At 37.5% G+C, this 27,983-nt stretch overlaps 1 protein-coding gene across 2 annotated transcripts in view; it reads left to right on the plus strand.

Moving 5' to 3' along the window:
* The first annotated feature begins 751 nt into the window (after positions 1 to 751).
* The window catches only part of WASL (WASP like actin nucleation promoting factor), a 66,290-nt gene continuing 39,058 nt past the window's right edge, over positions 752 to 27,983 (plus strand). For both annotated transcript variants that reach the window (XM_059073783.2, XM_059073784.2), the window contains exon 1: positions 752 to 1,812. In XM_059073783.2, the coding sequence (XP_058929766.1) occupies positions 1,699 to 1,812 (114 nt within the window). In that variant the 5' untranslated portion in view covers positions 752 to 1,698. The remainder of the gene's footprint in view (positions 1,813 to 27,983) is intronic.

Raw genomic sequence — 27,983 nt, forward strand, 5'->3', positions numbered from 1 at the left:
AAATAGTTTTACCAAATTTCATTTGGCAAAGGACAGATGTCCTAAGTTTAATATAGGTAACTCTTGTTTTAACCGAATAGTAAGCAAACATGGTAAAGTTTATGCAATCAATGCTAATTTGTTTAAAGTGGAGATGCTTATTTATAATTCACAGCAGTGGGTATTATTTATCATTTACATATTCCAAAACTCCGTGGTTTTTTTTTTTTTTTTTTTAGGTACGCGGGCCTCCCACTGTTGTGGCCTCTCCCGTAACGGAGCACAAGCTCCGGACGCGCAGGCTAAGCGGCCATGGCTCACGGGCCCAGCCGCTGCGCGGAACGTGGGATCTTCCCGGACCAGGGCACGAACCCATGTCCCCTGCATCGGCAGGCGGACTCTCAACCACTGCGCCACCAGGGAAGCCCCAAAACTTCGTTTTAATACAGCTGTCTAGTATTTAATTTACTAGATGGCTTTCAGTATTCTGAGGCATACAAAAAAAAAAAAAAAAAAAAACCTCCTGAGATTTATTAGTTCTAAGGATTAAATCACAATATGTATTTCCCTGGGTGACACCCCAAAATGGGCACATTCATTTTGGATAAAAAGAACACAAAGTCTTTGGGGTTTGAGAGAAAGAAAAAGACGAGGGGGGCGGAAATATATTGCTCAATTCACAAAACGGGGGAAAAAATGTGTGGAGGACACTTCGAGAAAAGAGGCTGAACTGAAATGTTACAAATACATTTGTCCTACGAGACACACCAGCGGGCGGTAGAAATCTTTTCTAAGTGCGTCTGCTTTCTCGAACATCCATCAGCAAGATCTCTGTTTCAGAATCCTGGGAGAGACCTGGTCCTCCACTCCCACACCCACTGCTTAAGTCTGGACAAACTGAGAAACCGTAGGCACCTGCGGCTCTGACGGAACCAGCGAGGAGCACTGGGCAGTGCGTCCCTTCTCCCATTTTCCGTCTGCAGATTCCAGACCTTTCTGACAAGCGGTGTGAACGTCCGGCTGTCGCGCCCCAGAGACGCGACCTCGTCTGCGGAGGATGACCTGGGTCTGCACTGAAGCTCCGCAAAGGTGTGCGTCCGCAGAAGAGAGACGGGCACCTCGGCCACGGAGACCAGACGTCTTCTCCCTCCAGACCTCTGCCGGCGGAAAACACCCGAGAAGGCAGCCTTAGACCCGGGAGCCCTCGCCTGACCCTCAGCCCCGCATCCGGCAGCCCCTCGGCCGGAAGGGGGCGTGGCTTCGGTCCGGCGCGGCGAAGCCAGCCGCGGCGTGGGTGGGGGTGTCCTCCCGGGGCCGCAGACGCGCGTTTCCGGCGCGCTCCCCCGCGTCTTGCGTCCTGTGGTCTCGCCCGTCCCCGCTGCCATGTTGGATTGTGCGGCCGCCGCCGCCGCTGCCGCCGCCGCCGCCGCCGCGGAAGGAGGGTTGGAGGAGGAGCTGGGGGTTTAGCGCAGTCGCCGGAGTGCGAAGACAACGAGCCTCCGGCCAGAGCCTGGCCCGGCCGGAGCTGGGAGCTTCCCTTTCTCAGCGCGGCCCGCCGTCGACTCCTCCTTCCCGTGGCCTCCTCCCCGCTCCGGCGGAGCTGCGAGATGCTGCGCCTCTGATTACCCTCCTCCCGCCCCTGTCACCGAGAAAGGGGACGAGCGTTCGCCCACTCGCTGGAGGAGACGGCCCTGGCCTCCCTACCCTGCCGGCGAAACCATGAGCTCCGGCCAGCAGCCGCCGCCGCCGCGGAGGGTCACCAACGTGGGGTCCCTGCTGCTCACCCCGCAGGAGAACGAGTCCCTCTTCACCTTCCTCGGCAAGAAATGTGTGGTCAGTGGCCGGGACCCGCGTCGCCGCCCCCGACCTTACCTCACGGGCCCGGGCTGGAGGGCCGGGAAGTGGGAGTGGGGAAGGAGGCGGGAGCGGCGCGGGGGGGCGGTGGTGCTGCCGGCCAGGCCTCCCGCCGGCCGCGTCCCCGCGTCGGCCCTCCGGCCCGGCTTCCTGGATGCGGGCCGGCGCGGCCGGACGCCGCCTCCCGGACCTGCCCGGGGAGCAAGCAGGGAAGTGTCACCTCCGCAGGCCTGCCCTGGAGCACTGCTCGGCCGAACCCGGGTCCGTGCCCTTGCTGCTGACTCAGACTTCACTGTCAGGCCTCATGGGGATTTTCTTCTTGCCCGAGCTGCTTGATCTTAGTAACTGGGCCCCTGGACTGGCCTTCGCTTCTCCTCCTACAGTCGATCTGGGGGCGCCTTCCTTCACAATGCCAGAGGTTTCAGGAGTGGGTCGGTCGAGGACCGAGGCCCAAATATGAATGAATCGGACCGTAAGGTGGTTTTTTAATCTCCTTTGAGGATCTCAGGAGGGAATGAAGTCGAGTGCGTCTGTTCAGAACGAGGGCAGGAAATGCTGTTGCTCCCTATTGCAGAGAAACGAGGTTTATTTCTCCATAGGTCTCGCCCAGGCCTGGTTTTTCTCTCCTCTCCACTGTTTTTTGTGGGGGTTTTTTGTTTTGTTTTGGGGTTTTTTGTTGTTGTTGTTTTCTTTTCTTTCTTTCTTTCTATTGGTTGGAGATGTTGCTCTCTCACACCAAGCGCAGAGGAACCGCCGTCTCCAGCAGTTCTTGGCCTTTGTGGGTCTGAGAATGGTTCTTAGGTTGGTGCAGTGCGGCCTGGTCCAAGCCCCGGTGTCGAGCAGCTCTGCTGTGGGAAGGGGAATGTGGTTGTTGACGGAAGCGTTCATTACACTGGCTGCTGGCACTTCTGCGGGTGGGGAGGTTCTGTTCTGCGGGGTAGGCCTCGTTAGGCTGCATCTTACTGCGCTGGCTGGGTTGAACTGTGGTTGAGTTTGTTGGAACGCAGTTTGGGTCCCTTTCTCCCCCCCTTTACTGCTTAACACCTGCGGAGTATGTGCCACTGGAACCCGGGAAGCACCGAGGGAAATGCCAACAGGGCTCTACCTTTTACAGCTTTTCTTAGTAGTGCTAAACAGGCAGACTCCACCTGCCTGTTTGAGAAGTTAGGATTAGACAGGTTCTGGGAAGTTACCAGATTGTTAACTTTCTAGGAGTTTACCCTTTGTATCCTGTGCCATCCAGTAGGAGATTGAATCATTACATTCAGTTCAGATGTGTTTCAGATTTCAGAAGTTAGACCTGATTAGAAGAATAAAATGAGGGGGGTGGCCTAAAATGAGAACTGGGGGAAACAACCGTAAGGACAGTCAAGCCCTTTACTCCCCCCACACACTTTTTAAACCAGTGAGAAAACTGAGCCAGTGAGCCCGAAGTCACACAGCAATTTAGTAATGTAACCAGAACTAGTAAACCAGGACTCCTGATGCCTACTCTTGTACTTTCCACTACATCATGTTGTTTTAGAAGAGTTTTTTTCTTACTTGTTATTGACTTATTTAAAAGTGGTATGAAAGGAATAATAACTTCTCTTTTTCATCAGAAACTGATATAATTAAAGTGTAAGACTCTTAAAGCAGCACTAATTTTTGAATATTTTCAACTTAGGAAAATCTTCAGTACTTTAAAAGTGACATTATTTTAAAGTTTGTGGGTTTACTACTTTTGTTGTGTAATCTGTATCAGAAAGCAAGTAGTTGTACCGTGTGTTACCTACCAGACACATTAACTTTAAGCAGGAAGGACATTACATTTATACGCAAGTATACTGACTGATTGCTCTGTGCTTACCTGTAATGTTTACTGGTTTCAAAAAAATGACTGATGTGGAAGAATACAGCGATAGATAGAGGATGAATTTCTGTCATTTAAAACCACACTGTTGTAGTTACCTGCTCTTGTGGTGGGAAATGGTTGCGGAGATTAACTTTAATATTTGAAGTCTCCGATTATTACAGAGCAAAGAATGATATGTTCATTTTCTGGAACAATCCTTTTTTTTTTTCCCTTTGCTGACTATGCAGTTTTTTGTACAATACTGAAATACATTGTCTCATTAAAAAAAGAAAAAATGAAGCAATGAGATTTATAGGTCAGACCAAATTTGTTTAGCAAGATGTATTCAGAGCTCTATCTAAGAATTCAGGAAATGAAACGGGAGTAGTTGTAGTCCCAGCTCTCAAGGAGTTTCATTCCTTCTTTCACTCAACAAATGTGTATTGAGTAGCTAAATGTTGAGGTCAAAATCAGGGTTGATGCCTAAGGGAGCATCACTAAGGGAGCTTACTATATCTAAAAAGAGAAACAAATGTGTAAACTGATAAGTATGTCAGTACTTCAGAGCGATGTGCAAGAGGCTGCATGTCACAATGGAAAATCCTGTATCCTGGCTTTGTAATCAGCAGATCAGGGTTTAAACTCATATGGTCACTTTGAACAAGTTTCTTAAGCCCCCTGTCCTAGAATTGGTTTTCTCTTTTCTAAAATAGGGATACTATTTCTTGGGGTGGTTGTGTGGATTAGAAGGACTATATGTGTGGATGCTATTAGTTTTATAAAGGTTTAGGAAATCAGAAGACAGGATGAGTAAACACTTTTTAGAACGGTCAATACCTGAACATTTAAGATTAGTAGGTATAGTCGTCATCCGGTGCTCAAGTCCCTTGCAGTCAGCCCTCCATGTCCAGAGATTTGGAGGGCCGACTACCCCCCGGGTTGATGAGAGGTGTGAAACAGCTTGGGAAGTCAGGAGGTCTCCTAATAGTATGTTATGGAGCAAGAAGGGGTCTCAAGTTTAGGTATGCATTGGAATCATTGGGAAGATTATTACAAATGCATATGGCTAGGCCAAATTCCTACATAATATTCAAATTCATTGGGTCTGAGGCGTAACTTGGACATTACTATTTTTAGCAAGCTTAGTAGAAGTCTCTAACTTATATCACAGTTTGAGAACCACTGCTAAAATCCACTGTTTTCTAATAGGGTAATCCTGAAGCACATTGGAAATGTTAATAGGTTTTCCCTCAATCTTTGGTCCGTAAACTCTTTCAGGACAGCATTTCTCTAACCCCTTCAGATAACAGTGTGTATTTCATAGGTGTAAGAGATGCAGTTGAGGAAGTATTGCACTCGTTAGTGGGGTACCACAAGATCAGATTTGACATTTAGAAAGTTTGGGGAGAAAGGTGGAGGCACTCTATTATAGAAGGTGGATTGAGGGTTGTGAGATTGGAGGCAAAGGAGATCAGATACGTGTTTACAATCATCTGCATGAAATATGATGAGGGTGTGAATTAAAGCAGTGCTAGTGGGATAAAGGAGCAAAAGACTCCAGTAGGATTTCATCCCCCTCAGGTAGAGGGCATGAAGGAAGGGAACTGGGGAAAAGGCAGGTATTAAAAAAAAAACCACCAGCAGAAAAAGTATGCAGAAACATGCATGTGTCAGTAGTTGTAAATATGCCTAGATGTTAATGAAACTCTAGGTTGCTGATTGTTTTAATGGAGGAGGTGAATTTTCGGTAAAGCTATAGTTTTACCACAGTTTTTAAAAATAGATTTTGAAAAAGTTGAGGGTTCATTTAAAGTTATATGTAAATATATGTTATGTAATTTTACATAAAGTTAATAGTTCTGTTGCAATTTATTAGCTGGTGGTGTTTTCTTAGAACAATTAGGAAGGGCTAGAAACAAGATTACTAGGTCTAGTTTTGTAGTTAGTTCTGTTGCCTTTCATGTGTGTGATTTAACTTATTTTCTGTAAAGAGTATATCCATCTTGCCAAGAGAAGTTAAATATATACATTCCTGAATAAGTAAGAAGTTAAGGATTGGGAGAAAACAAAACCTTATACTATCCCTCTGGTCCAGATGGATTGGGGTTAGAAATGTTGACTATTACCATTCCCTGCATACTCACTTGGTTTGTTTCAGGATTTAGTGATATTTAAGAAGGCATTTTTATTAACTAAGTTTAATTTTTATTTTCTTTAGTTCCTCAGCACTTGTTTTAACTTGCTTAAAGTCTTTAGTTTTTTGTTTGTTTTCTCACCCTATATATAATTCTGGGAGATTAGACCTTATGCCTACATAGTCTTCTATAATTTTTATAATAACCAGCATACAGATCACTGAATACTTACTGATTGCATAATTATAGTAGCTAACTTGTTTACTCCTTAGGAGTTCATTCAGCATTTCTCATTGCTTGATCAGGTTGTTAAAACCTTCAGTTTCTAATACAGATTGTATCTGGACTTCAGTCTTCATTTATTAGGAGAACGAATTGGTTTAATTCTTCAGCTGAACTAATGTAGTTGGTAGCAGTAGCTGTCCAACATTTGTTTCTGTTCTAAATTCTTAAATAGGTTTAGGGAGAGAGGTGCCTAAGAGGGATCATTGTCTTGATGAAGCCCTAAATTGAGGCAGTCCCAGAGGGAAGTTAGTGCTGGGAATGTATTTCACCTTGAGTGATATGTAAGCAGAAAAAAAGGTAAAAATTAACAGGATTTGGAATAGACAAAGACATGAAGGCAACCTAGGCTAGTAAAGAGGAAAAAGGTGAGTACAAAAGTGAGTGTCATACGGGGTGAGCTATAAGCACAGGAAGTTTAGAAGACTCCAGATCTGGGTTTATATATCCTTTTTTAAAATTATTGTTAGCTCTATAGTATAGTCATATTTCTTAACAAGTATGAGCCTTAGTGTCTAGATTTGTAAAATGGACTTAGTCAAGGATATCAGAGAATAATGCAATAATGTGTGTAAAGCAGTTAGAACGCCTGCCACTTACAGAGTGTTCTGGGAGTTGGAGAAGCATGTGAAAGAATGTTGTCATTAATACTGTTCACTACTTGGTTTATATTTCTTGTTACTGGCAGGGAGGTTTTAAAGTAAAATCTTGAACTGTATATTGTATTTGTTTTGATTTAGGTAAATTAATTCTAACAGTTTGGCTTAAAGCCAGTACATTATAGAGTATGTAAAATAAGAATTAAGCAGCAGCTGGAACGAATCTCTTTGGGGAATTTCTGGGCAGCCTAAGCCCCTCTGGCTGCTGACTGGAAAGGAAAAAAGGGATCCTGGTATGAGTTAGGAGTTCCTGGATTTTAGTCCATGCTCTGCCACCAATTAATTGTGAATGTGAACAAGTATCTCTACCTTCCTGAACCTCACTTTCCCGTTCTGAAAAGGAGTGGTTGGACAGATAGCACCACAGTCTTTCCACCTTTAATGTTCTACCACTCTAAATGTTTTAGTTGCCTGGGACTCTAGCAGGGAAAGAACAGAGCTTCTGTTAACCTTGGCATATGTGTGTTTTGCTCAGTGGAGACAAAGATAGTATATATCTAAGTGCAAGGTAGATAATCTACAGTCGTTTCACTGCAGATTCCCATTTCTAACTCACCTTTTTCTTAGCATCATAATTTGATAGATATTTTACCGTAGAAAGACCAGGGTAAACAGAATTAAAAAGCATTAGTAATAGAATAATCAGCTCTCAGCTAACTTTGAATTATTATTATTAATTATTCTAATTACAAGGAATTTTTGGCTTATTATAAGTATGCCTTTTAATTAAGATGGAGTTATTTTAAAGAGTTCCTCTTTTGTTAACCAGTTCTGTCTAGAACCTCATTTCTTACATGAAACTTTATTAGTGATATGATAGTTTGGTGTTACCTTTTATTGCTTATTATCTAAGGTTAAAAATAAGGTTGTTATTTTTTTAAAGTTTTTAGTTTTAAGTGTTAGACTCAATAGTTATAGTGAACTGACTTGGTTATTTTAGATTGATTAACAGTTGAGGTTTAGAAGAGCAGGTGGAGTTCAGCTTCATTATAAATTATTCTGTCTGAGAGTCATAGCTTTGATCCAACAGATAAGAACTCGCCATTATTAATAGAGTTCACTTTCATTGTAAAGGTTCTGGAAGCAAAACAAGTTTATACACTCTTCTCCATAGTAATATAATATATATTGTTAACTGTAAATAAAATTCTTATTGGTGTATAACTGAACAATCTAGTATTTTTTTAAGTATTGTTTACTAATTAGAAGACATTTGGCATATTTAACTATATTCATAAATGTAGTATAACAAAAATGTATTGTTTTTCTTTATTGTATCTATCAGTATTCTTGGAAATAGAGGATTACATCACTATAGTGTTAATATAAGAGAGTGGAATTATTAGAAAACATCAGTTTCCCTTTGGAGTTAATGTATTGTAAAGGACTTTATGACCCTTCATTTATTTAGAAAAGCATCTTTTAAAAAAATTATTTATTTATTTGGCTGCACCGGGGCTTAGTTGCGGCATGCGGGATTTTTAGTTGCGGCATGCGGAATCTAGTTCCCTAACCAGGATGGAACCCGGGCCCCCTGTACGGAGCATGGCGTCTTAACCACTGGACCACCAGGGAAGTCCCTATTACCCTTTTTTTTTAAAGAAACCAAATAATTGGTGTAATGTTGAAGAGGTGAATCTAGAAAAACCCCCTTTAGAAAATAAAATCAAATGAAGATTTATAGTAATTTCATATTTCAATTACTGTGACTGTCTGTTAGTTTAATTGTTCTCTATATCCTCGGTTCCTCTGCCATGATGATTTTGCTTTTAAACTTATTTTTTACTTGACCTGAAGATTACTATAGAAATCTGTCTCTATTAAAGGAGTAGTCATTAAAGACCAGATAAATTGAAACAAAAGGGAAATGCGAAAGACATCTGGGAATATAAAATGCTGTTAAAAATATGAGGAGATTGAAATTATCATCAGACAAATACACAGTAACTTTAGGACAATGAAATATTTTAAAGTTTGATTTTAAAGTTAAACTTACATATTAAACTTGGAGAAGCTAAAACTATCTAGTGTTTTTAAGTATTAAAATGAGGTGAAGTTGTTTATCATTTTTTTTTGGTTCCAAAATAAAAAATTTTAAGTGAAATTATCCCTCCAGTAAGGTGAATACTTTTGTTGCCATAAAAATATCAGAGGATACCTAAATACCTAAGAGTTATTCATAGTAGTAAAGGAGCTTATTGATTTGTATGCAATGCATGAAGCTAATCAAATGATTTCCTCTATTCTTATTAATAAAATATAGTCATGATCAAGAATTGAGGATTTGCTGAGTACATAACCCCTTCCCGGTATCTTGGACTACATGGAAAGGGTAGGAATGATTTAGTCCTTACCCCTCAGTTGTTCACTAAGTAGCCAGGGAAGACAAAAATTATACATGTAAAGATAGTTTTACAAGCCAGCATATAATAAAGTTTTGAATAATAGAGAGGAGAGGTAGATGTATCACTGTGGCTTTTAATACATCATTGTGTGGTTTGAGCATGAGAACCTTAAATGGCCTACAGAATTTATGTCCGAACAAGGAAGCAGCCTCGTTCAGGTGTAGGGAAATGTGTGAGTGACTTAGGAGTAGAAAATTTTCATGGAGTGTTCGGAAATACTGAATAGACTGACTTGGCTAGAATTGAGAATGGTATTTGCTTGAGGAGATAGTGAATGATAAGTTCGAAAGATAAATCGAGGCCAGATTTTAGAAGACCTTGAACGTCAAACCTAGGGATTGAGCTTTAGTCCCTAAGTAGGGAGAAGTCACGAAGATTTTGATTCAAAAAATGTCAAGATAGGAAGGATCTAGGAATGGGGAAAACTGGAAATTACTATTCATAATAAGAATAATTAACACTTTAAAGTTTACTAAACAGTTTCTTATTCATTATCTTAGCAGACCAGACCTGGCCTGGCTAAGGAACCTGAATTGTAGCAGCATCTGGTATAGAAAAAGGATTATGAAGGATAGTAAATCCTTGGCCTTTGCTCTCATGGCAGACACCACTTAACCACTCACAGCATTTTTTCCTACTTTGTCCTACACACAGCCACTACCAATCAGTCCAAGTTCACAGCTGATGAAATCTAGTTGCCATTCTAGGCTCTATTCTAGAAACATTGTGAAGAAAAAAATGTCAGTATTTGGTTGGCTCTGTGAATTCGAGATGACAACAGAACCTCCTTGTGGAAATGGCTAAATAGTAGAAATTGTAGGATTAGAGCTGTTGGAATCCTTTGTACAGTGTTGGTTATCAAGGCCTTAGGAGTGGAGTTAGATCCATGAAGATGTCAGTGCACGTGAAGATTACAGAGGGAGGCAGTCTAGTCCATATTTGACTTGACCAACATTTGAAAAGGATGGATTTCAGTGAGGAGTTGAAGGGGGAGAAAGATGTTCTTTTTAAATTACCAGAAAAGTGGTATTCTGCAACTTAAGTTTTTCACTTATATTGTATATCTTTCAAACATTTCCATGTTCATTTATATCTGTTGCATCCTTTTCATTACTACATCCTATACTTTATGTATGTCTTATAGCTTATTAACCTCTAATAGTTTCCTAGGGCTAGTGTAACAAAGTACCACAAACTGTGTGGCTTAAAAAACAAATTTAATCTCTCTCATTTCTAGAGGCTGGAAGTCCAAAATCAAGGTGTTGGTAGGGTTGGTTCCTTTTGGTGGCACTGAAAGAGAATCTGTCCCATGCATCTCCTAGCTTCTGGCATCTGCTGACCATCCTTCGGCTTATAGATTCATCACTCCAGTCTCTGCCTATGTAATCATCACAGGATGTTCTCTACTTGTCTGTTTCTCTGTCTTCTTTTTGTATAAGGACACCAGTCATTGGACTAGTGTCAACCGTAATGACCTCATCTTAACTTGGTTACATCTGCAAAGAATCTTTTTCAATATATCGTCACATTCACAGATACAGGGGTTAGGACTTAAGTGTACTTTTTAGGGAGACACAGTTCAACCCATAACAATGGGTTTTTTTATAAACTGTATTTTTAGAAACAGTGCTGTAATGAACATTCAAATACCTATTTCTATGTATCCTTTCCAGGTATTTCTATAGAGTAAATTCAAAGCAGTGAAGTCAGAGAGCATGAGTATTAAAAAATAGTAATAGATACTGCTGAATTGTCTTACAAAACAGGTGTTACCAAACTCTGTATAGTCACATCAACACTAGAATTTAAAAATTGTTTTTTCCTTCTGACAGTTCACTGGTCAAAAAAATCTCTGTTTGATTTGTAGTTTTTAGTGAAGTTAAATATTTTTTCATGTCTGTTGGTCATTTATATTTCTTCTGTGAAATGCCTATTCTTGTCTTTAGACCATTTTTCTATTGGGTTATTTTTTCTTAGTGACTTAAGAACTCTTTAGGGATAGTAATTTCACAGTATTTTTTGGCAGTTCATTTTATTTTTTGACAGGTATTTTTGGTCATTGCATAAGTTTTAAATTTTGTGTTGTTAAATATGATAATCTTTCTAGTATATCAGGTTCTTATTTAATACTGTCCTAGTTGAGAACTGCAAAAATATTTACTCACATTTTCCTAGTACTTCTGTGGTCTTATTTTGTACGTGTTATCTTTGATCTTTCTGGAAGTGACTTTGGAAAACAAGGGTAGTAGAAAGTCAGTGCTACCTTTTTACAGACGACGTCATTTATTGAGCAATTGATTTTCTCCCATCTATTTGAAACGCTGTCTTACCAGATGTACTTAGATCCATTTCTACATTCTCTTATTTTTTTGTTTATTTCTTTGCCAGTATACTGAATTTTTAATTAGTGTAGCTTTATAATTATGACATAGTTTGATTAAAGTCCCTCATTACTCTCCTTTTCAATATTTTCTAGCTATTTTTATGTGCCTGTACTTAGTATTTTGTCAAGACTTTACCTCCCACCCCATCTCCCACCAAAAGAATATTTGCTTTAAAATAGCATTGGATTTGTAGATTAAGAAAAATTGACATAGTGGGGATTTCCATTGGCAAGCAAGTCTTTTATTTGCCACTTGTCTTATTTCCTTCTGTAGTTATATAGTTTTCATATCATCTGTACTAGCCATTAATTTTTTTTTTTTAGGTACAAAAGTGATACCCATTTATACTCATTGTTTAGAGACATACACACACACACACGCACGCAGTCTGCACTATATGGAGTTAAAAGGTAAAACAGCCCTTTACATCTCTCATCCCCTAATACAATTAGGCTCTATAGAAAGCTCTTAAGATTTTGATGTGTCTCTTTCCCTTCCTTTTTATTTGTATGTATGTATATGAATATGTATCTCTGCATTTTACCTGAAAGGGGTCATATTCTGGGCAGATTATATTAGGTACATATAGATTTACCTCATGCTTTTTTTAAACATTTTTATTATGGAAACTTTTAAACATATACAAAGTAAAATAGGATAATGAATGTACGTGGACCTGTCACTGAGCTTTAGTGGGTATCAACTCATGGCCTGTCTTGTTTGCTTTATATCGCTACCCACTTTTGCCTTTCCTGTATTATTTGGAAGTAAATAGCAGGCATTATATAAGGGTTTTTTTTGTCCTAATCAGTCTGGCTAGAGGTTTGTTAATTTTATTGATTTTCTTAACAGATTTAAGTTTAACTGATTACTGTTGTTTTTCTTGTTTTCTATTTTATTGATTTCTGTTCTGATATTTTTTATTTCCTTTTGCTTACATTGGGTTTAAATTGCTTTTCTTTTTAAAGGTGGTAACTACTCAGGTAATTGATTTGAGACCTTTTTCTAATATAGAGTTTTAGTGCTATACATTTTCTTGTAAATACTGCTTTACTGCCATCCCACATATTGGACATATTGTATTTTACTTTTCATTTAATTTAAATTAGTTTCTGATTTTCCTTTTCATTTCTTTGACCCACAGGTTTTCTAGAAGTATGCAATTTAGTGTCCAAGATTTAGGGATTTTCCAGATGTCTTTCTGTTACTAATTTCTAACTTAATTCTATTATGTTAGAAAATACATGGATCCTTTTTATTGATAATATGGTCTAAATCGGCGTTGCACATGCCTTTGAAAATAATGTGTACTCCACTGTTGTGTGGCGTGTTCAGCAAATGTTAATTATATCAAGGTGGTCCGTAGTGTAGTTTAAGTCTTCTCTCTCCTTACTGATTTTCTGTCTACTTGCTCTATCAATTTTTTGAGAGAAAGGCATTGAATTATTCCAGTTATTACGAATTTGTTTCACTTTGCAGTTCTATCAGTTTCTCTTCACTTGTTTTGAACTTATTTATCATGTGCATAAACATTTACAACAGTTATGTCCTGTTGAAGAGTTGACCATCATGAAATGACCCCCTTTGTCCCTGATATACTTTGCTCTGAAGTCAACTTTGTTGTTAATAAATCTACTGAAGCTTTCTTTTGATTGGTGTTATAATGTTTTTTTGCATTCTTTTATTTTTAATCTCTTTGAGTCTTTATACTTAAAATGGGTTTCATATAGAAGGCACATAGTTAGGTCTTGCTTTTTAAGCCCAGTCTGGTAGTATTTACTTTGGATGTTTAGACCATTTACATTTAATGAGATGATTATTGATATGATTGGATTTAAATCTATCATCTTGCTACTTGTTTTCTGTTTGTCTCACATTTTCTTTGTTCCTTTCCTCCTCCTCTTTCTGGCTTTCTTTATATTGCTTTCATATTTTTAAATTTTCTTTTAAACTCCTTTTCTGGTTTATTGGTTGTAACTCTTTATTTTGTTTCTGTAGTTGCTTTAGGGCTTACAGTATATAACTTATTACAGTCTACTTTCAAAGGCTGTTATATCACTTCACATTTAGTATAAGAACTTTACAATAGCACAGTTCCATTTCTTCCCTTCAAGCCATCATGCTGTATTGTTGCCATACATTTTACCTTTAAATTCCGTGATACATTGTTATTTTGCCATAATGATTCAAGTATCTTTTAAGGAGATTTGATGGTAAGGAAAAAAAAGTCTTATATTTATCCACTTGTTATCATTTCTGTTGTCTTTAATTCCTTTGTCTAGATCCAGACTTCTCTCTGCTATCAGTTTTCTTCAGAGTATTTTTTCCTCTCCCTCCCTCCCTCCCTCCCTCCTTCCTTTCCTTTCTTTCTCTCTCTCCTTCCCTCCCTCCCCCCCCCTCTCTTTTTTCCCCCCCTTAAACATCTCTTGTAGTACAGGTCTGCTGCTGGTAAATTCTTTCAGCTTTGTATCTCTGAAAAAGTCTATATTTTGCCCTGAATCTTGAAAGATATTTTCTCTGGATGTATAATTCTAGATTGATAGTTTCTTTGTATTTTTTGTTTCTTTTCTTTCTGTAAAGATGTTGCTCCAGTATCTTCTGGTTTGCAGTTACTGCTGACAGGAAATTTGCTGTTGTCCTTTTCTTTAATCTTCTGTATACAACGTGTCTTTTTTCTCTGATTACTTCTAAGATTTTTCTCTTTATTACTGGTTTTAAGGACTCTGATTATGATGTGCTTTGCTCTAGTTTTCTTATTGTTTCTTATGTTGGGATTTCTTAACTTCTTGGATATGTGAGTTTATAGTAAGTTTATATCAAGTTTGGAAATTTTTCAGTCTTTTTTTCCCCAAATATCCACCCCCCCCTCAAAAAAAAAAAACTTGACTTCAAAAAAGCTAGACACATTAGACTGCTTGAAGTTGTCCTAGACTTCACTACTGTACAGCTCTTTTTTCTTTCCATCTTATTTTCTCGCTGTTTCTTTTAGATAGTAGCTAGTGCTATGTCTTTAAAGTCACTAATCTTTTGTCTACAATGTCTAATCTGCCATTAATACCATTTAGATGTTAGTTTTTTTCATCTCAGATGTTATAGTTTTCATCTCTGGGGTTTAATTTGGATTTTAAAAAGTATATTTTGTGTTTCTACTTAACATGTTCTATCTTTGCTCTAGCATGGTAAGAGCTTTTTCACATGCTTGGTAACTTTTATATTGGATACCAGATATTGTGACATTTATCTTTGAATATTTAATGGTAAGGTGTTACTTTTTTATTTTCCATCAAAGTATTCTGCATTTGCTAGTTGCTGTATTTTAAGAGCAGCCTCTCCCCTCCTTTTGCAATAATAACTAAATATATCTGAAGATAATAATTTTTTTAAGTTCTCATCATTGAAAAAAATTTCAATTAATATTCATGTAGTTGCTCTCTTCTTTGCTCCCGTTTCCTCATTATCTGATTATTCTTGGCTGTGGTCCAAATTTATGTTTGAAGGACTGATTTCTAATATAGATAGTTAGCTTGTATTTTTTTTTATTAATAGACTTTATTTTTTCAGCTGGTTTAGATTTACAGAAAAATCATGTGGAAAGTATAGAGGGTTTACATTGCCCTGTCTCCCTCTCCCCACCCCCACTTTCCCCTATAATGAATACGTTGTGTTAGTATGATACATTTGTTAAAATTGATGAACCAATATTGATACATTGTTACTAGCTAAAGTCCATAGTTTACACTAGGTTTAAGTCTGTACAGATCTATAGGTTTTGGCTTTCACAAATGCATGTCATATACCCACCATTGCAGTCTCACACAGAGTAGTTTTACTGCCCTAAAAATACCCTCTGCTCCACCTATTTATCCCTCCTCTCTCCTGCTGAAACCCTAGGGTCTGTTGATATTTTACCTTCTTTATAGTTTTGCCTTTTCCAGAATGTCATAGTTGGAACCATGCAGTAGGTGGTATTTACAGACTGGTTTCTTTCACTCAGCAATATGCATTTAAGATTCCTCTATGCCTTTATGTGGCTTGATATCTTGTTACTTTTTATTGATGAAAAATATTTCATTTTAGTGTGGATATACCACAGTTTATCCATTCACCTATTAAAAGAAATCTCAATTGCTTCAGTGTTTGGCAGTTATGAATAAAGCTACTGTAAACATTCATGTGCTGGTTTGTGCATGGACGTAAGTTTACAGTTGACTTCAGTAAATATCTAGGAGCATGATTGCAACACCATATGGAAACCTGTGTTTAACTTTGTAAGAAACTGACAAACTGTCTTCCAAACTGGCTGTTGCATTTTGTATTCCTACCAGGGATAAATGAGAGTTCCTGTTGTTACACATTCTCATCAGCATTTGGTGTTAGCAGTATTTTGGATTTTAGTTATTCTAATAGGTTTATCGTCATAGCTTGTCATTTTAATTAGCAAGTCCTAGTGCCATATGATGTTGAGTATCTTTTTGTATGCTTATTTGCCATCTGTATATCTTCTTTGGTGAGGTGTCTGTTCAGTCTTTTTGCCCAAGTTTTAGTTGGATTGTTCATTTCTTATTATTGAGTTTTAAGAGTTCTTTGCCTATTTTGGATATACATCCTTTATCATATATACATTTTGTATATATTTTTACTTAGTCTGTGGCTTTTCATTCATTTATCAGTTTCTTTTGCAGAGCAGAAGTTTTAATTTTAATGAAGCCCAATTTATCAATTTTCTCTTTGACAGGTTGTGCTTTTGCTCTTGTTCCTAAAAAGTGATCCTGAAACCCAAGGTCATGTACCTTTTCTCCTATGTTATCTTTTAGAAGTTATTTAGATTCACACTTGACAAATAAATCTGTGATCAACTTAGAACTAATTTTTGTGAAATGTGTAAAATCAGTATCTAGATTTTTTTGTTGTTGTTTTTGTAAGTGGATGTCCATATTTCAGAAAGATTATCCTTTCTCCAAGGAATTGTTTTTGCTCCTTTGTCAAAGATCAGTTGGATGTGTTTGTATGGGTCTACTTCTGGGCTCTGATGTTATTAATTTGTGTCTTATCTCTTTCTTATCTTTGATTTCTTTTCTCCTGTTTTCAATTGCATTGATTTCTGCTATAAATTTTATTTTTCTTCTTTTCTTTTGCTTACTTTGGATTTAATTTGCTCTTCATTTTCTAGTTTCCCAAAGTAGATGCTTAGGTTATCGATTTTAGATCTTTTTTTCTTTTCTCATACATGCATTCAGTGCTATAAATTTCCCTCTAAGCACTGCTTTTGCTGCATCCCACAGAATTTGGTAAACCATGTTTTCATGTTCGTTTAGTTCAAAATGTTTTAAAGTTCTCTCGAGACTTCATTGATCCATGTGTTATTTAGAAGTATATTTAATCCCCAAATGTTTTGAAAATTTCCAGCTGTCTTTCTTATATTGATTCCTACATTGTTGTCAGAACAGACAACAATGTATGAATTCCTTGTTGTTGTTGTTGTGTTTTATGGCCCAGAATGTGGTCTGTCTTGGTGATTATTCCACATAAATTTGAGAAGAATGTGTGTTCTACTGTTGAAGTATTCTATAAATGTGAACCAGATCCAGATGGATGGGATTGAGTATTCTCTAAAAGATGAGCACTGTCTATTTTTTAGGTTCACTTGAAAACCACAACATTATTTGATTATTTAACTGAATGTACTGGAAATTATTTCCTGCTTCTGTGCTCATCTTACTGGCCTTGACATGCTTTGAAAATTAGTGGGGAAAGTACATTCTTACTTTTAAAAATATGTTTTGACTTTGGTATGCTTTTTTTTTGTCCCCAAACCCTTGCTCACTCCCCTTTTCTGTGGGTGGAGGTTGTGGTGGAAGCAAATTCCTGTGTTTTGTGGCATTTAAAATATTAGGAATGGGGTTGCATTGACTGAAGTTTTTCACTATGTCATGTAGATGTTTTTTTCGGTCAGTGAAGTGCCAAGAAGAGAACTGTTGTCATCTAATAATTTAAATAGCACAGACTAGTAATTTCTACCTTTTTGAAAAAGTTATTAAAATAATTTTGATAATGTAGCAATAATTAATATGATTCTAAGAAAGAATCCTTTCACTTTTCACCTTTCTCACTTTATTTCTTCCAGTGAATGAGTGCACACTGCATTTTAAGTACTGTGCTAGGGCTGAGGATACATACATGGCCCTTGTCTTTAGAGGATGAACAGTTTATTGGTGAAGCATACCTCACCTAGGAATCTATAACAAGTATTCAATGATAAGTGCTTCATTGGAAGTGTAAGTGAAATGTTATGGCTTAAGGAAAAAGGAATATATTGACTACCAGAGGATCCCATGGAATCCAAAACAGAATTGAACAATAAAGTTTCAGGAACAGCAGGAGGCTGGGAAGCTCTGAGAACAACAGGAGTCAGTGGAACTTCTCTCAACGCCATTCATCTCTTCCCTGAACTGCTCAGTCCTATGACTCAGTTTGGAATTCTAAATTCCCGGGAGAGAATCTAAACTGACTGAGCTGTAGCACCTGTGCTTGTCCCTGGGGAGAGGCAGCAGGTCTCTAACAATTAGAAATATTGGGGATGGGGGACAGGCAGGACCTGCAAGGTAAGTTTATTATATATATAAAGGCTAGTGAAAATCCTACCAAGATACAGTACATGATTATTTGGTCTCTCACTGACCTAAACTTTCTTTAGGTGCCATTATTAAAAATGTTTACTCTCTACTATACTGGCGTACTTTTTTAGTCACAACTTTGATGCTAGATTAGCAGATAGTAAAGGTTTAAGAGTGTCTTTCATGTTTTTGGAAGCTTGGGGTTTTTCCTGGTTCTCTTTATTTTCATTGACCAAATTGCTGAAAACTGAGGAATGCTGGAACTCCAGTTACTAGTTTTTATAAGCTGGTAGTAGAGCTGTTGTTATTATATAAAATCCTCACATCTTCCCCACTCCCCTGCCCCTGCTACCCACAAGTTCTTGATCTATTAAATGGTAAAGTTCTTTTAAAAGAAAAACTAATATATACCTTTTAAATACAGTCAGTTTCCTACTGCTTTGTAGGGGTTGCAGTCTAACATCTAGTTATGCATGGTCATTTGATTTCAGTAATAATAACCAGAGTTAGAAATGTTGGCTCAGGCATTTAGAAATAAAAATTGCCTTTTGAAACTAGCAACATTGAGCTTTCTGAGGAAGTATATAAAGCTTATTTTATTGAGTAAATTTATTTTTCAAATTACTGACTAGATCATTATTAATGTTTTACACTACAATTTTAAGTCTCTGAAATTGTAATAAAGTGTAAATCTTTTTTTTAAAATAGGTGCATGGAAGCTTGTAGATATCTTTTTAAAAAATATTATTTATTTATTTATTTATTTTTAGCTGTGTTGGGTCTTTGTTTCTGCACGGGCTTTCTCTAGTTGTGGCGAGCAGGGGCTCCTCTTTGTTGCGGTGCGCTGGGTTCTCATTGTGGTGGCTTCTCTTGTTGTGGAGTACAGGCTATAGGCATGCAGGCTTCAGTAGTTGTGGCTCATGGGCTTAGTTACTCCACAACATGTGGGATCTTCCTGGACCAGGGCTCAAAGCCTTTGTCCCCTACATTGGCAGGCGGGTTCTTAACCACTGCACCACCAGGGAAGCTCTATAAAGTGTAAATCTTAAAAACAACTTCAGAACCGTTCTTGCCTATCTGCAATCCCCACCCCCCTTTTTGCCTATCTAATTCTTATGCATAATGTATGGGAGAGTCTCAGATGTTGTACTTAAAGTCCTTAAGTTAGGTTGTACATTGAATTTAAACTGTTACTTACTCTTAGATTAACCTTCTCTTTGCATGTCCTTCCCCAGCTTGATTGTACATATGAAAGTCAAGCAAATTAAATGTGCTTATGTATATAATATGTACGCACATTCCTGTCATTGTCTATAAAAGCTTGGATAATTATGAATTGCTGCATATATAATAACAAATATGGGAGATAGAGCCGATTGTATTTTAAACTTGCTTATCTCGATTAGTCATGTTTAAGAGTTCAAAAGACTCAAAGGGAAAGCTTGTGAAAGAAATCATAGACTTTGACCTTCATTACAGACATAGGCTATCTCCCCGTACTAGCCAAAGTCCCCATACTAGCCAGAGTTTGCTTTTCTCTTACTTTATAGCTTTAGACACTGTAGTATGTTATTTTCATCAATGTTCACTTCTAATTCTTTTTAAGGGGAAGGCTTTTAAAAGCTACTAGAAATGCTTCCTCGGTTATAGTTTTCTAAATCAGAAAGATGATGTTTTTATTTTTCTCGGACTTATACCACAATATGACATGAATAGGTCTTTTGTTTTTCTTTTGTGTGTGTATTTTTCAAATCAATATTTAATTTTTTGAAAAGCTAAAATATTTACATGGTTTAAAATTAAATGTATGAGAAGTAAGTGAAAAGTTTCTCTTTCATCCTCTCCTACATTTATTTGCCCGGTCCTCCTTGCCTGACAAAACCCATGCACACACAGAAAACCCCTAAACAGCTGGCAACTGGTACTAGCTTTCTGTGTCTTTTTCCAGATGGTTTTATGTATATTTAGGCAATGCGAATTATTTATTCTTGCTTCTGCTATTGCACACAACTGTTAGCGTACTATACCCTTCATTTTATATCTTGCTTTTTTCTCACATAACAATGTATCTTGAAGGTCTTTCTTTATGATGAGTTAAAGAGCCTGTTTATTTATTTTTTTAAGCAGCTGTATAGTATCCCATTGTATAGCTGAATTGTGGCTTATTTAATAAATTGAGTGGGTATTTTTCTTGATGATCTAGAAAATTCCAGTTGCCTGAGTAATTTTGGATAATTTTAAGGTTCTGAAGGTTTGAATTAATAAATGTAAGATTTGAATTATTTAATAGTTTTGATGGAAGTCTTTCTAAAATGAGTTACTCCTTTATCCTGGTTTAAATAGACCGAACTGAACTTATTTTAACGCCTGTATGATAAGAGAGGTCATCTATATGAACATTTTGGGTACTATATATTTTACTGTGTTGTATTTCCTTGCCCCAAAGTCTGTTGTTATTGTAGGATGCAAATTATCTAATCATCTTATGAATTTATTCATCTTGACCATGGTAATACTTTTTAGGGTTATTGCCAATCAGTTATAGCTCTTCTGTTACACTGTATGTTATATTATCTTTGATTAAGTAATATTTCTCATCCCTCTTAATTACTAAAAACTTTTCTCTCAGTGTTTTATAAATTTATTACTGTTCCCACATAAGCAAGATTGTTTGAGTAATGCTTGGCTATATTTTTTGAGTACATGGGCTAGACTGCAGAGGATTTATTGGCAACTCTGCTGTCAAGGAAACATTCCATTAGGCTTCCTTCTAGGAGAGTTGTTCTTAGTATCGGTGAGTACTAATGGGGAAACCTCTGTACTAGCTACATCAGAGACTGTAATTTTTCCTGTTCCAGGCTTTTTTTTTTTTTTCCAAATGAACTTTAGGTTTCTCAGCATGTTTGCTTCTTGTTGACTTTTTAATTCTGTATTTCATTTTATTCTTTAGTATTTCCAGTCCACTAAAAAATATTTAACCCACTCATTTGTGTAGTTTGAAAGGACCTAATTACCTAACCAGTCCATTGACATTTTTTTAAGAGTCTTCTTTGTTAAGGCCTAGTGAAAAGAGGCACTACTTTCTCCCTCTAATTTTTGATGGCTGAAGCTGACCGAAGTATTTTGTTAGGCAAGCTCATGTTGCGTATCCTCATAAATAGTAGGCTATAATAGTAGGTTAAATGTTAACACTTAAGGCATCCCATAGATGATCTCTGAACTGAGATTTGAAAGATGAATAGAGTTAGTCAGGTACAAGGAGAGTGAGATACAGGGTGTTTTGCCTTTGGGAGCATGGAATTGAAATGGAAGATCAGGATATGAGAAAGGATAATGAGTTAGACAAAGACAATCACGTGTGTCTCCAATATGCAGTGTGATAGATGAGAATCAGGCTGTACATGCATTCGTTTTTGTGATTGGGAATAAATTATTTCCCCCATCATTTAGCTAATATCCTGCATTGATGAGACCACATCTAAATATCATCTACTTCATTTTATCAGACTGATAAGGAATCCATAAATCAGGTCAGATGATGAATGATCAAAATAAATTTTAGCCGGAAAGGAGATGACCTGAGAAATAGGGTTGTGGGGACACATCTCTAGGGAAGTGAATATTCTTGCCGCCATACAGGAGTCAGTATGCTGTAATTAGTGAGGACAGTACACACCTCCACTTTTATATTGCTGTAGCTACAGTACCTAGCGCTGTGCCTAACACATAGCAAACGCTCAACAGGTGTTTAAATGGATAATTAAAGATTAAAATACCTATGAGTGGTAATTGCTAGGAAAACAGGTTTAGTTTAAGTATTAATAATTTTCTAACTGAGCTGCTCAATGATGAGATATTTTTTTCCCTCAAGTGTAAGCTCCTCATTACAGCAAGCGTTCAAGCAAAGGCTATTTAATCATCTATTAAGAATGTTATATGAAGGATTTGACTATAAAAGCATCCCTTCCCTCCTGCCCCCCCCAAACACATAACCATTGGCCTTTCCAGCCTGTTTTATTCAGTGGTTTTTTTTGAAGTTGCTCAGCCCATTTTCTTAGTGGGTAAGGTCATTGTATGTTAAAAATAACTAGGTTAAATTTGGTTTGGCAAAAGGAATATATTGGCTTAGATAGTTCATTTTCTTTAGATTCAGAATTTTGTTGCTCTAACTGATGCATCATTTTCTCACTCCAGGTAAGGCTGATCCAGGTTTTGTGGGTCTGAAGCTTATTCAATTTGGAGAGGCTGTCTTTAAGAAAAAGAATCCAAAAACTAAACACAAAAATGAATGGTTATTTAGTATGAGAAAGGATCACAACAAATAGAAAATACCGTAAACATTACAAAATTCAGAAAAATAGTTTCTTACTAATATAACTTATTTCTGCTACTACTGACCGATACACCTCCTTAATACTTTTTATCTACTGTTTTTGGCCACATATTTATCAATCTTCTTTTTACATGACAACAATCTTATATTTTCTATAGAGAGAATCTTTCCTCTTGTCCAAGGCTTGGCAAACTATGGCCTCTGTACCAAATCCAGCCTGCTTGAGTCTGTAAATAAAATTTTATTGGAACACAAGCATCTCCAAATTATCTGTGGCTGGGTTTGCACACTACAGTGTAGAGTGGAAAGAGACCATGGCCCACAAAGCCTAAAATATTAACTGGCACTTTGCAGAAAAAGATTCCTGCTTAGTACGTTTGATCAAAATTTATTGTTTCTTATTATTTACTGATAGTTGTAAAGCTGAAAGAGATTTTTTGAAAGCAGTTACAGGTAATGGCACATCTCTAATTCCCTTTACTTTGCTTAGAGTGTGCTTCTTGCCTTGGGAAAACTCCACCTCTTTGATCTCAGTTGGCTGGACCACTGCCCTCTCCCCCAGAAATATCCGTGAAGTTTGGCCATAGTAGCCCACCCCCAGCAGGGAGCTGGGCAGCACTTATTCACATCCTTCTGCTTAGAGTTTGAGGTTGGGTCTGCGCGGATCACGCGGTCCAAGAGGGACAGGCTATTTCTGGGGCTGGGCAAATGTTGGGATAAGGCATCCTTCATGGAAATACCAAGATCACCCCCAGGGATAGCTGGAGAGGATCCCCTGGTAATGAGAGTGGGGTTGCTGCTACTTCATGTGTCCTCAAAGGAGAATAAACCAAGCCTTATAAGGGACTTTTTCCAGGTAAAGGACCTGAAACTTAAACTTAATTGACTTCATGGTAAATCTACCTATGTCCTCAGGGCATAGAATGTATATCTGTTTGAAGTTTTTCTTTTCACAAAGATCCTTTTCTCTCAGGCACTAGCAGTCTTCTATTTCCACCACCTTCACCACTGCCAGCCTCTCCCTTCCTTCCCCCAAAATAAGGTAAGAATCTTAAACCAAATGGGATCAGTAGAGAAATAAAATTATATTAAGGGTACATTTTTCTTAGAGAATCATTTAGATGGGATAGGGCAAAAATATGACAATATAGGAACTAGATGAATCAATGAGTATGGTGTACAGTGAATGGAAAATGAGCAGCTAATTGGAAAATGCATCCAGAGCTGACCAATATATGACCTTTGGCAAATAAAGTGACCTCATCTATAAAATGAGGGGATTGTTTGTCATCAGAGAGCTTGGGTCTCAGCTGGAACGTTAAACTTTGGTTAGCTGAGGTGAGCATACTAGGGGACCCCTTCCCACCTTCATTCCCTGAAAACCCAATCATAAACTTCAGGTTTTACCATAAGCCAACTGATCTTGCAAGAGAGAAGCAGACAAAGGGAAGAGGTGACAGAACAGAAGAAAAACTCCTTTTAAGCAGGTCCACTTAAGCTGCAGGGAAGGGAGAAGCAGAAGAGAGCAAGCCATACCTGTGTGCTCACACTTTTTAACAGTGTCCTCACCTGCTTGCAAACGTGACCCAGTCTGTAATGAGATCAGTATCCTTCTCAGAGCCTTAGTCTGTAATATAATTATCCTTGAAGTAGAAAATTAAGAATACAGTAAGCCTTGCCATTTGTAGTTTTAGCATCTGTAAATACCAGCATTTGCAGGTAATGCTGAAGATCTGTGCCATATAATTTACAGTGTTCTAGATGTATGAATTTAAACCACAGGCACCATATGAGATGATGTGTGGCTGTGAGTAGTTTAGTTAGTGAGCTTCGTCTGTTGCACAGCATATATGTTTTAGTAAGGCTTTCATTTATAAAGTGATTTTTTAAATGGTTTCAAAAAAGAGAGTGTACTGGTAATGAGAGTGAGCTCTAGAATTTTTATGATTTGTAGATAATACTTTTTGATAATTTTACTGGTAATTTTAAACACAGGTCCAATATAAATGGACTGGAGGGAGGAGCTACAGTTACCTATTACAGGTTACTGGGCTTTTTAGTATCTTAAAACAATCCCTAACATCTGTTATGTGTTGCCACAAAGTGTCTAAAATTTTTGTGATTTAAAGCAATATCAATTTACTTTTCACGATTCTGTGGACTGGCTGGGTGTTAGTCTACTCCTGTCATCTGGGCTTACTCATGCAGTGGCGTCCACCTGGCAGGTCTGGTGGCAGCTGGGCTCAGCAAGGGCAGGTAACATGATTGGGCCCATGTTCTCTGTGTGGTCTTTTACCCCAGGTGTTAGGGCAGCACTTCTAAGAAGGCAAGCCACAATGTGCAAGTACTTTTCAAGCTCTACTTTGCTGAAATCCTATTGGTTAAAGCAAGTCATATAGACATACCCAGGGTCAGTGGGGGAGGAGAGTTTATAAAAGAACTTGGATTCTGAGAAGAATCAAGGGCCAATACAGGAACGATTAACCAACCCGCTGTATCCCATCTCCAAACTGTATATCTCTGTTTATCTCTCTCAACCGGAGTTGAACTGTGTGATGTTGCTTTAATATTGGCTGTAACTTCATTCCATACCACTCTTTTCTTTCTTATCTCCCACCCCAAACAGCTTCTAAAACTTCCCTAGCACTTTCCCATGGTAGGGTCTTTCTTGATGTGTCTACCTAGAATGCTGTTTCCTCTCCATTTCCCCCCAACTCTTTGCTCACCTGACTCATCCCTTTTCATCCTTCAGGTATAGTGTCACTTTACGGAAGCCTTTCCATGCTCGGTAGGCTGTACACACTCCTTGCATACTGGATTTTTCCTTTATAGCATTTGTAATAGTTATTAACGTCTGTCTGCCCATTAGAACTCATGTTTCACGAGGACCGTGTCTGTCTAATTCATTTTTGTGTTTGACCCCACTTTTATTCCTCACCACCCCCGTTGATCAGTCCTGTGTTCATAGTAGGTGCTCAGTAAACATTTGATGAATGAATACACCCAGCACCAGTTTTCTTAAATAGCTAATAAGACCTAAAAGAGTACTTGTGCTTGGTCCTAAGGCAGTAGCTGCTTTTATATGGCTCCATTTTTCTTCACTTTTGGGATTCTGTTTTTTACTTACTGCTTTTGTGCTCCTCCTCTTCCAGTCCTTCAGCTTTGCTTTATTAACATTCCTACTCCTTGTGGAGCCTTCTGTCTTTGATATATTCTTTTTCAATCTCTACCTTTTCTATTGTTGTTTTTTCTTTCTTTTTCTGGTTATTTCTCATTGTGGAAATTACCAGGTAATAAAAATCTCTTCTTTCCAAAGTGAATTATTTGTTCTCTTTTTCTGAATAACTTTTACTGGTACTTACCACTTATGAATCTTGTTTCTGTTTTTTAAATGAGTGGTTTCTGTATTGGGTTTTTAGGTTGCCATGTAACTGAGGTGATGTTATAATTTAATTATTTAGGAAATTGCTCTTTGAGATCATTGTATAATTATGAATTCAAATTTTTTATAGTTAAATTTTTTTAAATTGAGGAATAACCAAACTCCTTATCTTTCTTTACTTTTAAAATTTCATTTATGTTTCACATTAAAATTTCATGTTCAGGATAATGGGACATTATTTCATGTGAATGTGTCATCAGAGTATCTAGGAACATATTTAAAGTTTAGTTTTTAATGTATTAAGAAAACTTAGGATGGATTTTCCCAGATTTGTTTTTAGGAATTTGGGACCACACATGCATGTAAAAAAAGCTGAAATCTTTTGACTGTTCATCTAGCCCATTGTGATTGCAGAAAAGACTTTTATTTATTCATTCATATGATTTCCTTTTCCACACTCAGTTTATTTTTACTTTCATTAAAATATATTAAATTTTTTTTCTTTAACACCATCGTATATTTTTTGATTATTAAAACAATAATCTTTGTAGACAATTATTCAGTATTAAGTCATAGTACTTGTAGACAGTTGGTTTTCAAGCAAGGTTCTATAACTCCTGGTGTTTTTCAGTCTTTTCCCTGTCATTAGCTGATTCTATAATAAACATCTATTTTCTTGACCTAAAATTCTTATTCTGACCTGTTATATAGTGTGGTTGTTCTCATAATATGATTTGAGTCTTATTCAAGATGAAACTCCTTTTAACAAAGTTAGCATTAGTACAGAGGGACTTGGAAGAAGTGGCAGTTTTCTTAGTCTTGGGTCAGAGTGGCAGTGGCTAACGTGTGGAGGTAGCACTGACTGAGAAGAGAGCCACCTTCGCAAGCCTGTCATGACTGTGGAAGGGGGTTAAGAGTCTTGCATTGTTTTGAATCATTTGTGCTTTAAAACATTTTCTATTTCAAAATAATTTCATAACTTACAGGAAAGTTGCAAATGCAGTACAAAGTATTCCTGTATATCCTTCCAACATATTTGTCTAACATTTATAACATTTTACCATGGGTTACCATTTTACCATTTATAACATTTTACTCTCTATGTGTATATACGTGCAGATCATTATTTTCTGAATCACTTGAGAATAAGTTGCTGATATGATGCCCCATATACTTCAGAGTGTGTATCCTAAAATAAAGGTCAATCTCTTTTTCATTATTATAGTATCACTATCAAAATCATAGTATGCAATATTTAATTTAATTTAACACGTGTCTGCTTACTTGGGGCAAAGTATTGGTGACACAGAAATGTAGGCTTACAAAACTATTTTAGGTGCTTAAGGGAATTACAGTCTCCTTAACGAATAGTAAATCAATACAGAAAATTATTCTATTTTAGAGTAAGATCTGTCACATGACAAGATTTTATACAAGATACACAAAAAGGTACTCTAGAAACACAAAGAAAAAGCAGTCGTTTCAACCTAGAGAATCAGCCAAATACTTCTTGACTGGTGCAGTCAGCCCCAGGGAGGTGGGCATGCCCTGCTGAAGGAGGGAGGGAGGGATTCCCATCCCCGAATTCTTCCTCCATTTTATTTCTGCCCTTGACAGTGAAAGTTCTGAGGACGGATGTACTATTTATCGCAGTAACTCAGTACTGAAATAGCAGGAATGTGTGAGATAGGGCAGGTTCTGTTTCTACAAAAATTGATATTGTACTTCTTTCCCCTTTTAATTAACAAATTTTAACCCTAACATTATTGAGCTAATAAGAAATAGATTTCCTTTTCGAAGCACTTGTCCTTAGGTTGTTTTTCAAGAATACCTTCTTGATTATGAAAGACAAAAAGTAATGGAGTTGATTAGCTATAATTACTTTAAAGGAATGGAAGGAATGTTTTTAAAAACTTAATTAAGCCACTGTCAATCTAGAGTTTTAGGGATAGTCACTGTTATTTCTGGCCTTTGGATATTAAATGTTATGCTATTCTTGCATTTACTATAATTATTCTGAATTAGTCAGAAAAGGCTTTTATAAGGTGTTATAGTATATAATTTTCAGACTTTTGACAGGTTAAGATAAGAAGGAGTGAAATAGGCACACTTAGACTGACAG

This window comes from Kogia breviceps, chromosome 9 (genome assembly GCF_026419965.1).
Source record: "Kogia breviceps isolate mKogBre1 chromosome 9, mKogBre1 haplotype 1, whole genome shotgun sequence".
NCBI classification, from domain to species: Eukaryota; Metazoa; Chordata; class Mammalia; order Artiodactyla; family Physeteridae; genus Kogia; species Kogia breviceps.